This window comes from Ornithodoros turicata, chromosome 10 (assembly GCF_037126465.1).
Source record: "Ornithodoros turicata isolate Travis chromosome 10, ASM3712646v1, whole genome shotgun sequence".
NCBI lineage: Eukaryota > Metazoa > Arthropoda > Arachnida > Ixodida > Argasidae > Ornithodoros > Ornithodoros turicata.
The window spans coordinates 18,221,835-18,234,314 of record NC_088210.1 but is presented as its reverse complement, the minus strand read 5'-3'; the positions used below and the strand labels follow the sequence as shown (position 1 = coordinate 18,234,314).

The 12,480-nt window shown below is 43.5% G+C and overlaps 1 protein-coding gene across 1 annotated transcript; it reads left to right on the top strand.

Annotated features, from left to right (window-relative positions):
- Positions 1-160: 160 nt before the first annotated feature.
- Positions 161-11,904, top strand: LOC135370757 (microprocessor complex subunit DGCR8-like). Its single transcript, XM_064604577.1, has 16 exons — positions 161-1,099; positions 2,011-2,153; positions 2,261-2,366; positions 3,045-3,134; positions 3,221-3,290; positions 4,320-4,380; positions 4,654-4,735; positions 5,560-5,661; positions 5,751-5,849; positions 5,907-5,995; positions 6,690-6,790; positions 6,856-6,955; positions 7,029-7,085; positions 7,214-7,297; positions 7,985-8,095; positions 8,998-11,904. The coding sequence occupies exons 1-16, from the start codon at positions 577-579 to the stop codon at positions 9,085-9,087; spliced, it is 1,908 nt and encodes a 635-aa protein (XP_064460647.1). The 5' UTR covers positions 161-576; the 3' UTR covers positions 9,088-11,904.
- Positions 11,905-12,480: the final 576 nt, after the last annotated feature.

Below are 12,480 nucleotides of genomic sequence, written 5' to 3'. Positions count from 1 at the left end.
CGTGACTCATGTGACCTGGTGGTGAGTTTCGATTTACTCATGAAAAATTGAAAAAGCTTATGGCATACGCATATACCTCACGAATTTAGACGCAAAGCATATTTTGATGGTAATGACTGTTGCTATCTCAATTCCAATCAACCGGTGGTCACGTGCGCATTGACCGTGCGCGACAGCAGGCATGCTGGGCATGCTCGCTGCTGATTGCGGCGTGAAAAGCAAATGATTCACTGATTGCGGCGTGAGCGGGCCTTGGACGTGAGAGGGTTGTTGGTTGTCGGTATATTGTAGGCGTTATTCCATATATATGTTTTGTTATCAGTTGCATCGTGCAATCTATCATATTCATTCCTTGTGTGTGCGCATTTAGAGCCATGAGGGGAGTGTGCCGTTGACTCCAAATTCTCCCTTCACTGGATAGCGTCTGTAGCGTCATGGTCGTGCGTATCTTAGACAAAAACTTGTGAACAGCACTGCAGGTGTCCTTATAAAGAAGGAGTGGCGGCATCAGAAAGAGCGCCCCTTCTTTACCAGTGCATTTTGCCGTGTCTGTTCCAATCTCCGACCGCGTAAACGATGGATGCTTCCAAAGGCTCGGATACAACTCTCCTGGGCTCCCAGGACTCAGCCTCACCCCTGTCCATGCAAATGTCCAATCACGTAATTGAAAAAGGGTTGGACTTTGCGCATGGTGAAGGTGCGAGAGCTGGGACGAATGCACCGTCTTCGAAGCGATCGCGCAGTCCCGTGGATGAGCTTCCTTCCAAACAACTCCGTACTAATCACGTAGAAAGTACCGCTGCTGATTCGGCTACATCGCCGCATGAGAGTGTCGAGAATGACGAAGAGGACGCGTACGAGGACATGCTGTCTTCGACTACCTCGCGACCAGTGCTTACATTTGATATTCTGGATGAAGTTGAAGCGGGGCCTGGGGAAGACGATGAAGATTACAATGGTTGTGAGCAGGGCAGTGAAAGTGACATTTCAGACGAGGAGATAGAAGCAATGCTCGAGGCTGGACTTCAAAACAGAAAGCCTGAAGTTCAAGAAGATGAGGAAATTGCCCACGAAGTCAAAGAAAAAGTCATACTCAAAGGTGCACATAAAGAAAATATGGAGTTTTAAATGTATGCTCTCACATGCATGCACACGATATGTGATTGTGGAGGCATTGCTTATGTTCTCCGTGGCTGTCTATAACCTAGACATTATTAGGATACATGAAAAGTAGCATGTTTGCAAGGCTTGTAGCAGCCGAGAAAGATTGACCTCTGCACATAAGTTGGTAATGTGTCTGTTCATAGTGCCTTGTGTTTATTAATGGTAAACTCCGCTTTTACCTCTACTCCCCCCCAAAGTTTTGCATCGCCACAATTTATTGTAAACACTGACGAGAGCTCGAAAACGAACTTGCCAATGTGCAGATTCTGCCTCCAATGCAGGTACTGAAAAATGCTAAGCACCGTGCATTCAGCATAGCCACTCGGCATCTCAGGTTAATCTGAAATGAAACGCCTTTTTTATCTTCCACCCAATGTCACACATTTAACCCTATTTTATGACTCCTAAAATAAATTCAAATTTTTGCCCTCCCCCCCAATATATATATATTTAAAAAGAATACTTCAAGCCTGAAGACAAAAAGGTTTTATCTTCACCAATCACAAAGTTGCTTGATGCTCGTTCGAACCTGACAAATATGTTGGCAACTTGATTGCATGGTACAATTTGTTTAGGCACATCAACTTTCACGTTCTGCATGCTGAGAACCGGTCCAGTCACTCATGATCATAGTCGCCTCACAATGTAGAAGCCTGGACTGACACTAAATAATTAAGGACTGAGAGGAAGGCACGCATACAACCACAATATTGCACGTTGGAATATGCTCAACCGCTAATTTTCTTCACTCGTTCAAAGCTGTCTCCTTCACAGAGCCCCCTATTGGGGAGCGTCACAGTCTCAGAACTTCATGAACATGGAAAATGACGTGACATTCTTTTACAGTCTGGGGCCATGATCATTTCGATCTTCTTCCTGAAGGCTGGATACAGGTGACTCACAATAGCGGCATACCTGTTTACCTGCATAAGCAGTCGAGAGTTTGTACGTTGTCCAAACCGTACTTTCTAGGACTGGGTAGTATTAGGGTGGGTGCCATTACTTTTACAAAGTTGCTGCAAATTTTTAGGAAGTTATTCCGGCAAACTCTTGCCCTCGTGTATGCCGTGTGAAAGCTGATCCTTTTCTCCTTCAGAAACATGAAGTGCCCATTTCTGCTATTCCGTGCCTGCACTACAGGCGAGAAAAAGAGAAAGAACAAAACAACACTGCAACAAACGGTGTCGCCGAGGAAGATGCAGGTAAGCTGAAATAAACGAGGTTCCCAATGCCTGCAGCGGCTGTGCATGAATGCGGCTTCCGTCGACCTTAATAATAACACTGAAAAAAAATACGATCTCGCTCTCAAGTGCGATCTGTTAATTTGATGCAGGGATTTTGTTTACTTAACATTCCCCCAGTGCCCCAAGGGCGCCTGTTAGCAGGCTCTAAAACGAGACCAAATTTTTTCCAGCGTTATTATTAAGGTTGACGGGAGCTGTACCTTGTACAGGTGCAGAATGTTATGTTTGCAAGCAACAACCTTTTACGTGACAGTGCTCTGCAGCAGTGGCATAACCAGAGGGGTGGGGGGCTCCAGTCGATCCAGTCCCCACCTCCCAATGAACTTGTACCTTTGGTAGTGCTTTTGGGAAGGGAAAAGTGTCTGAAATCCTCTTCCTCAAGAAAAATTTCCCGTAGAACTCCACTACATGCTATTCAGGGGCAGGTTCTGATTGCATGGTTGCCGTCATAAACATGCTGTTTGCATCTGAGGGGTGCATGCTCCATTTTTTTTACTGTGTATATGTCAGTAAGACTTGGGCAGTAACAGTAGAAAAACCGATGTAGCTGCTTTCCTGTATTAAACTTGCTTCATGTCTCCTACGGAACAAGCTAGGAAGTGTTGCTAATGCCTCTCTCTCTCTGTGTCTTGGCAGGTTCTATAGAAGCGAGGTCAAACCCTCCTATATGTGTGCCTGCTGCAAAAGTAGAAAGTGCGAAGGAGAGCCAGAAGGAGCGATCGCTAGGTGCTGATACTACAACACTTGTTCTCAACTCCTACGGATGTTAATGTTTACTTAGCCATCTTTTTTTTTTTTCCTTTTTGTTCAAGATTTTCTTGCAGTGAGGGAGTACTGTGAAAATCTGTTTGACTTCCATACAGTTCAAGTGAAAAGATTCAAGTGAGTTTGAAATGCTCCACTACTGTGTCGGAGAACGACTGAACAACATAAATTCTGTTAAAATGCTACTCAGTGCACATACGCAATCTGGTTTGTTCAGTGTGAGGACTGTGTGACCATTACGTTGTCGTAGGCAAGTGAGCTGTTACAGCACGATCAGTGTTTTGCACCTGCTGTTATGGTGCATTTCTGCAGGGGGACAAAAAATTACTTTTTCTAAGAAACTTGAGCCATGCGTCTTTGTGTACTAATCTGTATAGTTTCAGTTTAGATTTGGATCAACCAGTATGTGTGAGACAGTTCCTTTAATTAGAGCACATGAAATGCATTGATTGGCTAGATTATCAGTTAAACGAAACGTTGATGAAAGCCCCGCTGGACTGCTAGTACCTAATTGTAGAAGTGTTTTGAAACTGGAGTGTATCGCAGCTGGGATTTTAGTTATTTATTATCAATAATTACATATATATACATATATAATAACTATTAATATTAAATAATTAATATTAATATAATTATATAATATTGATAATTAAATAATAATATTTAATTATTATTTAGTTATTTCGGGAATGCGTTATTTCGATCCACAACAGAGATGATCCTAGCTGACGTGAGAGAGAGAGGTCCTTGATGAGGATGCCCTCTAGAAACCACTCACCTCCTCCAGAGAGCCCAAGTGGTGCCGACTTCATCCCTTGATATCGAGGACCTCACCAAAGTTCCCATAGCTGAAGTACGGCATAGCAGATTAATTTTCAGTGAGAAATGAGACCTTGCAGCTGCTCCTCACAGTGATGCTACATTTCACGGATCACACTAGGAGATTTGTACTGCTCTTCCTGGTCACGCTGGACCGTACACATTTTCCGGGCATCTTTGCACAGTGACAAGACAACGTTGAGGGAAAATGTTTTCCATGGTGGCTCGTATTAGGCTGCTCGATGGTCTGAAGTCACCTCCTTTAATTTGTAGTAGAAAAAAACGTCTTGCAAGTTTTACAAAAGTGGTACATGCTATGTTTTATAGGACATGGGCTGGTCGGAGAAAACATAAAAAAAAGATGAGGCAGATGCAGCGGCCTATGTTGGTAAGTGGTTCTGGCTGATGGCAGATATTAATTTTTCGTATAGGTCTTTGATTGTAGTGACATATTCAGTCAGACGTATTAGGCTAGAGGAATTGTGCTGCATTTGTTAGTGTGGCAACTCCATTTGTTTATTTGGCGTTGAGCACGTACCATTTTCATCCCCTTTTCATTTTCAATCCCCCCTTGTGGACGACAACGTCTACGTTCTTTTCTTTCTGCGACGACGGCTACTTAGCGGACATGAACACAATCTCGAAAAATGTTTCTTTGCAGCCTGAAGGTACAAAACTCATTACGTGTTCATTGCCACCAACATCTGATACGAACCAGGTCTCCAGTGGCCATTCAAAGCGAGGTTGGTATACTGGATTGGATTGGATATATACTTAGTATATTCTGTTTGTGAAATATGAAAACATTGCACTTTTAGCTGATACCTAACCGCAAGGGAAGTTTCGAACGGGGGTAGTACTGTAGTAAATGTAGAGGCATTCATGCTTGGAGTGGTCTTTGTGAACTGTTGAGGCACAGGGCTCACTGGTGCCAGTGTGAGACAGTAAAATGAAAATTACGTGTTCACAACAAAGATTATTGGTAGACAAGTGCTATGACGAACGTGACGTGTTGAGAACCCATGGATTTGCACGTTTTCTTGCAACAAATATGTCTAAGGAAAGATTAACACTGGTGGTGGTTGGAATTAGGCATGACAAGGTCGATAAACGTGTGTGCGACCTTGCAACCTTGCAGAAACTTTGAACTTTGAGAAATATAAGCTTGATGGTTTCCTGCATGACTGTTGATGTTTCCAGTTGATGGTTTCCAGCAGAATGAGATACCTACAAAACCTCCAGTTTTTGTGACATACTCTGTTTTCCTGGCTGTACTTTCCAAAAGTATAAAAGATGCTGTCTGTGCAGCTTAGAAAGACACCAAACGTTAGAAGACCTAAAAACTATATTCAGTTGTGTAGTGCAGTTTAATGTTGTCACGTGGTTGGAGGGACTCATATTCACCATAAAATGGCCTGGTTTGATCCTTTGGTTACAGTGCATAATATACGTATATCAACTGTACCCCGAGTAAGTATGTTAAACCACGTGAAGCATTTTGTGCGTGGAGCTCGCACGTGCTTTGTTGACATAATTACAGCAACTGATTGATGTCATTCCCTTGCAGAATTTATAATGAACCCTAGTGGCAAGTCAAATGTGTGCATTCTCCATGAGTATGTACAACATGCCATGCGAACGCAACCGCAGTACACCTTTAAAGAATTAGGCAAGTGTTGAGCTAATGCTGTGACTGGTCTACATGTGCGTGCATGCCTTGCTGTGTTTCATGGTGGCATGTTACGCTGAAATTTGCAGAAAGCTCAAGTATGCCCTATGGTGCTACCGTCGTTATCAATAACATCGAGTATGGATCCGGATTCGGTAGTAGCAAAAAGCAAGCAAAATCGGAAGCCGGTACGTATGTTCAATCTGTTCCTACGTGGAGGAGTGTACCACTTTTTTTGCTTCCAGCAAGGACGACGCTCGAGATCCTCATACCCCAGATGAAAGACGTGAACACTAAAAATGAAAAGCCAGAAGACTTCTTCCAAGATGTTGCTGTGAGTCAAACCTTGTCGACTGAGCCATAGCCCCACGAATAATCTGTGGTTTTCAGTTAAGTAACATGATAAGAAGACCAGCTCAGCCTTGTATGCGTTGGGTGGCACACGTGAAGCACAAGTTTACCTAGTGACTGGCTCTAGCACATCTAGAAAAGGGTTCACCGTTTTAGTTTTTTGTTCTCATTCAGTAGTGTTCTGCCTTTCCATTTTTTTGCTAAAGGGTTGCTGAAACCGAAGGTTGACTTAAATCGGCCATGTGACACCAATGTTGGAAGTGGGGGAGCAGATATGACAATTGCCAGTGTGCAGTAGTTTCTACTAGCTGCAGTAGAACCTCTATATATAGTGAACCTGGACATAGTGACGATACAGTGAAGTAAACCTGCTGTTGTTCCATTCTGTTGAAGCCCCAACCATGAACTACTGATACAGGGAAGATACTTGTATAGTGAAGTCTTTTGGAGGTTCAGTCAACTTCATATAAAGGGGTGCTATCAGTGTAGTAGTCTTACACCAAGCCTTAGTGCTCAACCAATCATAATTATAGGCACTACGACAAAACATTAATTAATCATCACTTATAGTAATGAACAGAAGCATGTTTAGGGACCAGATTATAGCACCAGTTAAGATAATTACAGTGAGGCTCTGACGCAGCATTTGGTGCCGCGCACCGTTCACTGTCTTGCAGTTCTTTGACGAAATCCGAGTGGAGGACCCGAGAGTCAGTGACCTATGTGCGAAGACAGGCCAGCTATCTCCATACCAAATACTCTTGGAATGTATAAAGCGGTATGAATAGCGGAATATAGTTATCGGACCTGATTTGATGCGTAAATCCTTCGCGATGTGAGTAGGAACTACGGAATGGGAGACATGGAAATCAAACAGGAGATGAAGAATATGAAGCACCAAAGGAATGAGTTCATCATGTCAGTAGGAAAGCACACCACAAGTGTGAGTACAGATAACCGGTTCATGGCAGGAATGGTCTACGAGAAGTGTGCCCTATGTCTCCTACGTTTTCCAGGTGATCTGCCGGAACAAGCGTGATGGCAAACAGAGAGCATCTCAGGCTATCCTTCAAGTAAGTGCTGCTCGTTTTTATATGGTGACAAATACGCTGCTGGCTTTTTCGCAAGAAAAATGTGAAGCGGAGGAAAATAGTGTGAATGAGCGAACAAATACGGTACATACAGTACGCTGTTACCGCAGGCTCTGCACCCACACATAACATCCTGGGGATCACTCCTGAGGCTCTATGGAAAAGGCTCGTGCAGGACTTTGAAGGAGAAAAAGGTAAGCCTTGGTACAACAGTTGGCACAGCGCACTGAACTGTTGAAACACATTAAATGAATTAGTGAATCCATTCGTGTCGGTCACTGGATAGAGGAGCCCATTATACTACAGCTAAAGCCCCTGCCTTCCTGTGGTGGAAAACTTACTTTTGCGTGAAGTGCGTTTTACAAATCCACAGGATTTATTCATTTTTTTTTTTTTTGCTCGTTGAAAAAAATCAACTTTTCGGTGCGCAAAGAAAACTAGACTCAACTCTGTCAGTCTCTCTCCGGCTGTTGCTGTTGCTACATTTCCTTCCGCCATGGCATTAGCCGTATAAGTGCGCGCAGTATCAGTGGTGTCGGGCATTGCGGTAGTGACTGATTTCTATTTTTAAACTTTGGCTCATTTTTCTTGAAACACCCTGTATTCGCATATGGAAACAGGACAACAATGGAAGAGGGGGTTAGTTTGTGTCCTGGGCAGACTTCAGGGGAACCGTGACAACATCCGGGACAGGTTTGGAAAATGCAGACACCACTCTTGAGTCTGACTACCTGCCCGTTTAGCTTGAATAGTGCTTATTGAAGGGAAAAGAATGAGCACAAGCTAGTTTGACACCAATGCACTCCCCTATGTCTAAGAATCAATGTGGATGAACGACTGGGCGCTGTGTTCTTAAACGATGCCTTACGTGCTGACTTTAGGAAGAGGAGCAACGTATCACCGAGCTGCAAAGTAAAGCTAGTGCCAATAAGCCAAACCTCTGCATCCTGAACAAGCTCAAGGAAGAAATGGTGAAGCTCAAGGAGAGGCAGGTAAGAAACAGGGTCAAAGCTCCATTTCTATCCCTGGTTACATACGTTGTCAGCAGTCATGTTAACGTGACACGTTAAATGGAGACTATAAAAGTTAGTTTTAGTATCTGCTACTCAACATGACATGACGTGTTTATCAAAGCACAGAGAAAATGTAGAACCGACAAACCATGAGTAATAAGTCTTATTACTGAATTTCGAAAAATGTAAAAGTTATTGTGTGCTAATCATGGCATCACTATGCCCCACCATAGCTTCACGTATAGCTTGTGTGTGCAAAGAGAAGAGACAAGTGCACACACAGAACACTCTGTGTGCACTTGTCTCTTCTTCGTGTCCCGTCTCTGCGCCCCCAATGTCAGTTTATATATTGGATTTCCCTCTCCCCCCTTTCTCACTACGCGCTCCGCCAAAGAAACTGCCCCCCCCCCCCCCCCCCCCAAATCGAGGGTCTGTATCCACCCCTGGATGCCGATAAGATTGTAAGGTTACTTTATATTTAGATTCTTCGCTTAGTTTAGATACTTACGTATGAAATTCCAACCTGCTTTACTTGTGTGAGGGAGCATCTGCTCTTTGATGACGAAAATGGATCACTGAGCACTTGTCATTGTTTTGTACCTTTGCCAATCGTACCAGGTATTCCAGGTGTAGGTGTACTCCTATCAACGTCATTTCGCTGCACCAGATTTGGTTATGCTTGTTACCTGCTCAATCTGCTCTTACCCTGTTTCTAGATGCAGCCGTACACACAGAGCAAAGAGAGCTCCTATGCATTAGGAGGAATGCTCTAGCTGTGTTTGCTTTCTTTTTCTTAATAACCCCCCCCCCCCCCCTGTGTTTGCAAAACCTGCCTTGATGATATGCATGCACTAAGTGACTCTGCATTTCTCTTTATCCAGGAGGCAATGAAACCCATTGGTAAATTCATTCCAAAAGAAATGGAACTTCCATCAGCGTCAGCATCAGACTTGAAGGTTGTGGAGTTGTGATGCATTGGTTCGTGAGATAGATGTCATCAGTAGAATGTGTGCCACCATTTGTAGCGTCGTTGTAAGTTATATGTGTGCATGTTCATCCTTTGACATCTGCTTATCTCAGGGTACGCCATTAGATTTCTTTGTACGGTACCGAGTGTAGTGCAGGTCTCACAACGTTGAGCTGTATTAGACTTTTACGAAACTTGCTTTTACACTTTTACGCACAGCACATCATTAGCGTTAGTATGCTTTTTAAAATTTGCAAATATGTTTTCAAATTGAGGTCTTGAAGCTTGTGAAGTCGCATCTATCACGGTCACATGTCCGGCAATCACGTCATCAGCAGGCAGGCACAGATAATCACAACACGTGGAGTAGATAAGAGTCCTTTAATTCTTGTGGTGTTGCCCAGAGGCTATCTAAACCTTTATCTTTTCTTTGCCCAAGATTTTTGCCTTCCTCTTCGGACAACCTGCTCTCAAAACCCTGCTAGATTGAATTAGAGAAAAGCTGGCTGTACTTATATCCTTCTTCAGTGCAAGCACAGATGTGAATAGAGGTGGTGGTGGTGGTGGTGGTGTTAGTGGTGGTGGAAGGCTGAACAACCTGCCAATTTTGGTGCGAGTTGTTATCTACTTATTTATCACAATACTGGAAATACCCACAAGGGGGAGCTATGTGAGAGGTAGGAGAACCAGCGGTTGAAAAGCCGAAAAGTCAGATAGAGAAACAAGTGACAGGAAGGCCATTCCAGTCATAATAGTGTAAGAGAGAGAGAGAGGGGGGAAAGAAAAGGTAATGAAAGAGACTATCTACTTTACGAGGATGGTCTGTTTTAGAAGAGATGCAGCGAGCCAAGGCTACGGACAGGGGGCAGAGAGAGAAAGGGAGAGAGGGGGTTATAATGACGCGCGAGGAAGAGGCATAGGCGGCAAAGTTTTCTCCGATGTGAGAGAACATGTAAACAAAGCATGTTCCGTAATTTCACGCGTATTAGCCGCGGCTTATGCGTGATTTTTTTTTTTCCCACGGGTGCTCTGCGGCTAATCCATCGGTGCGGCTCATGTGATGACTATTTTTCCCTGGAATTTTCCCCACATGCCAGTTTTAACGAAAGCTCTGACAGTACCTCTGGAACAGCGCCGCCCTGCCAGTGCACGAACAATGCATAACAGGGGCACATTCACATTTGAGTAGACTGACCTTCCTGGTGTCTTCCCCCATCCAGCTTTAATGAAAGTGATGACAAAGGTTCATGCCCTCTGGAAGGCCACTGACCCTTCAATCAATGAAAAACATACAACAAGGGCACCATCCGATCTTGGTAAAACAGTAGAACTGACCTCCTTTGTTGCACACCATGCTGACCCCGGAATATGGACCACAGGGCTTATGGCCATCTCTATGGTCTCCTTTGTCACACAAATCAGTCGCATCATATTGCCCGCGGCGCATCTGCGAGTGCTGCTTATCTGCCCGAATATTTTCAAAACGTACCTAAAGACGGCCCCATGATAGGCAAGCCTGAGCGATGGGCAAGACACGTAAACAAACACAAACACGAAGGCTCAAAACCAGCAAGACTCCATTCTGTCAACGACCTAAAAACGGGTCCTGTGGCTTATGCGCGTGAAATTACGGTAAGTGGGTGAGGAGGTAAGGAAAGTGATGCTCGAGGGATGCAGTCAGATAAAATAAAGCAAGTGCTAGTACAATTTTGGTAGACTCCGGCAGATTATCTAGATTAGCATAGATCCGTTACGAACTGAATCAGAGACTAGCCTGAATAAACGCACATGAACAAGGTCTCACCCAGTCACCTAGTCTCGTGTTTTTTTTTGTTTTTTTTTTTGTTCCTTACGGGTCTATGTCATCAGCTCATTTGCTTTTCAATCATTCCCTTAGATTAGCATGATTAGGGTACCAGACGCTGGTGGCAGATTCAGGTTTTGGGCCTGATTAAGGTTAGCCGTACAAGAAGTTTGACAGAGGAGGACAGTAATTTGTGTTTATGACGGAGATAACCAAGCTTTCATTTAGCATCACTTAGGACGGTGCAAATACGTTTAGACGAAGAAAGATCAGTGGAGAGATGCAATGTAGAGCACCAGTTATGGATAACAGTAAGTCATGCTGAAGCACTGTTTGGATAGAAGACCTTACAAGGTGATAGACAAAACGATCCCAACAAAACAAAAAGCCCAATATTGCAAGTGATAAAATTACGAAAATCGTTAATAAAGGTAAAAAAATAGGAGGAGTCTAAGGATGCAGCCTTGCAGGACAGCCAAAGGAAAGGAAGAAGGGAACCATGCATTCAGTCGTATAGAAAGATGGCTCAGAATCCGACAAAAGACATCAGGGCGAAGTTTAAAGGGTAAAGCTCGAAATACACAACCGTCTGCAACAGAAATCAACGAATTGATACTTAAAGAGTTTGTGGACAGCATTGGAGCTACACACATGTGAGCGGTGCAGTGACACAGACAGCTTCATGTATTGCACTTGCATCAAAGAAATCTCCAAAAGGGGGCTCTTCGGTAGGGGAAAAGTTGTAAAGTTACTAGGAAGAGCACAATAAGATGTAACGAGTCGAATTATGTAGTCCATGCGCATACAGGTTGGAGAGGGGACAATCTTTGTTGCCAACATCTTGATCCGAAACAAAAGTTCATGGAAGGTACAGCGGTCGTTAAGTGTGCTGAAACAGAACAAATGCAAGTCAGAATGTTGTGCGAACGGTGACACCTGTTTCTGTACATGTCACGTTAAGGCCAGAGACTTCAGTCATGTCTAATGATAAGAGAAATAAAACTGTTTCAGAATCATTGAATTGTGTGCGTACACATCTGAATGCTTTCAGCCAGAAGGTGGATTGTATATTTTATCTTGCAACGGCGTTGCTCCTTCTTCACCACGTGCTCATGATTTTTTTTCTTTGTAAAGAAACTGTGACAAGCACATGTTTGCTCAAGTACGAACAGCAGTTTTACAGTCTATGAAAGATTCATAGGTTTCACCAACACTTCTTCTTTACAAACCATGGTTCCCGCTGGTCCTTGAAACCCTCGACTTACCCTGGAATTTGAAAATGCCATTTTCAGGGCCTGGAAAACCTGATTTTTTTTTTTTTACAGTCCTTGAAAACCCTTGATTTTGCATCTTTTTCTTGCTCCCATAATCTGCTTGTGCAAATTGCACATTTCCGGAGTCAGAACTGTAGCTTTGAAATCGCAGGAGTTAGCACTCTTTATTGTAATAGGAATCAGCAGCAAGAAACGAACGGCAACTTCTATTCTATTATTTTTTCTTGCAGTAGTTGTCAGTCTCATCTGTGAATTGATATTGTGCAGTCTCCATGTATTCTCTCATGTCATACCTGTGGCTTAAAAATATTTCTGGAAA